At 39.1% G+C, this 1,948-nt stretch overlaps 1 protein-coding gene across 1 annotated transcript; it reads left to right on the plus strand.

Annotated features, from left to right (window-relative positions):
- Window positions 1-204: 204 nt before the first annotated feature.
- Window positions 205-1,228, plus strand: LOC106515057 (gastrula zinc finger protein xLCGF3.1-like). Its single transcript, XM_014004668.1, has 2 exons — window positions 205-249; window positions 577-1,228. The coding sequence occupies exons 1-2, from the start codon at window positions 205-207 to the stop codon at window positions 973-975; spliced, it is 444 nt and encodes a 147-aa protein (XP_013860122.1). The 3' UTR covers window positions 976-1,228.
- Window positions 1,229-1,948: the final 720 nt, after the last annotated feature.

Here is a 1,948-nt window from a genome sequence, read left to right on the forward strand (position 1 = left end):
TTTTGTTTAGTTCATACAATTGTTTTATTATCAAAGAAAGCTTTTAATCAAAGATATACTGATATAGTCTGTAAATGTTCTATTTTTTTCTTTTACATTTTCTTAAAATATGTTTCAACTTGATTTTTCTGTAATCCAGTGTTTTGTTGAAGATATGATTCCTGACATCAGAGCTGATTAAGAAAACTAGAGAAGTTTCTGCTCATGGATGTGAAGAACAGCACTGTGGATTTAACCTCATCACCAGCAGTAAGTCAGCATAGCTTTTAGCTACTCTGAAGAAAGTTTATACTGGTTGCTATAACAGAAAAGGCATTCAAAACACATGATAAAGACTTTTTAGAAACGAATTTCTTGCATTCAAAAAAATATGTCTTATTATGATGACAGTCTCTAAACTGTGTGATATTTCTGAGCTGCTACTTCAGAGAAACAAAAYATTTTTTGTTTTGTGTGAGCCTTATGCTAATTTAAAAAAAGGAAATTGGGGTTTTGGTTAAGTCAAGTTTTCCTTTGCATTTTTGGATTTCTGAATCTGATTTTCCCCTCTTTTTTGTATGTGTGCCATTGACAAAGACTTCTACAGTCAAAGAAGAACCTGAAGACCCCAATGGAGACGGGTTTGTCCAAGAGCTGCTGGTTGAGTCGATCAAAACTGAAGACCCTGATGATGGAGATGGTTTTGTCCAGGAGCTGCTGGTTGAGTCAATCAACACTCCATTTAAACCTCACTGCAGCAAACAGAGTGAAGAATGTTTTGGAGAYTCAAGGGATTTAGAACTACATAAACCCAAGCACACTGGTGAAAGAAAGTTCGCCTGTACCCAGTGTGAGAAGAGATTCAACCAGTCAGGTGATCTGCAAAAACATCAGCGTGTCCACACTAGAGAGAAGCCTTTCACCTGTACCCAGTGTGAGAAGAGATTCACTGTGTCATGTAATCTGAAAAGGCATCAGTGTGTCCAATTTGGATAAAAGCCCCTCTTTTTTAGATATTCTGGTGGACTGAAACATTTGTTTTACTGTGGACTTGAATGGCCATCAGAAATGTCAAATAAAGCATCTAAAAATGTTAGAGCTGTATGAAACTTTTTTCTCTTGACAAAGAAATATTTTGTGAAAAAAGTCACTCAACATATTCAAAAATATGAATTCACATTTAACTTAAAATTTACAACAAAACACACATTTACACACATACACACACACAAAGTATGTAAATGTAGGACTTTTATTTAGATAATGCAGCAGTTTTACATGTAACAAGTTGAAAAGGTGCACTATGCAGTTATAAAGAAAAATATGATTAGTTGTAGTAAAAAGTTGTAAGGTTAATTGTGAGATTGCGCAAAATCTTATTTTCAAGACCAACGCTGGTCAACAAAGTGTCATCCTTTTTTAAAACTTGTCCTTTTTGCTGGTTTGTGATATGAATTTCTTGAAGAGATGGTAGGGCTTTATTTAAACTGGCAAACATTGAAGAGGTGGCTAATGCCTGCTGCTTTGCATCAAGAGTTTTATGCTACGTTCACACCGAACGCGTTTTGAGCTGCAGGAGCGGCCGATTTACATGCAAAGTCTATGGTGGAGGCGCCTCTAGGGGTCGTGCGTCGCGTCACATACRTTTTGGGCGGYGCRCAWGGAAGGCGGAAGGGGCGCAGAGCGTTTTCTGCACATGCAGTGCTGCAGAAGCCGCCGCCGCCCGAGCCGCCGCCAGAGTTCAAATATCTGAACTTTTCGCCGCTCGACTCGTCTCCCACTGAAAACCGAAAGACRGACTGGAGATCTTTACCTGAAATCGACCGTGTGCAGTTGGATTTTCTGGCAGGATATGTCAGCACTAGGGGTGTCCCGATACCAGTTTTTTCAAGACTGAGTACAAGTACGAGTACTTCAGTTTAGGTACTCACCGATACCGATACCGATACCAAGCAGCAGGGTTCGTGTG

Source organism: Austrofundulus limnaeus, unplaced genomic scaffold (assembly GCF_001266775.1).
Source record: "Austrofundulus limnaeus strain Quisiro unplaced genomic scaffold, Austrofundulus_limnaeus-1.0 Scaffold26, whole genome shotgun sequence".
Classification (NCBI taxonomy): Eukaryota; Metazoa; Chordata; class Actinopteri; order Cyprinodontiformes; family Rivulidae; genus Austrofundulus; species Austrofundulus limnaeus.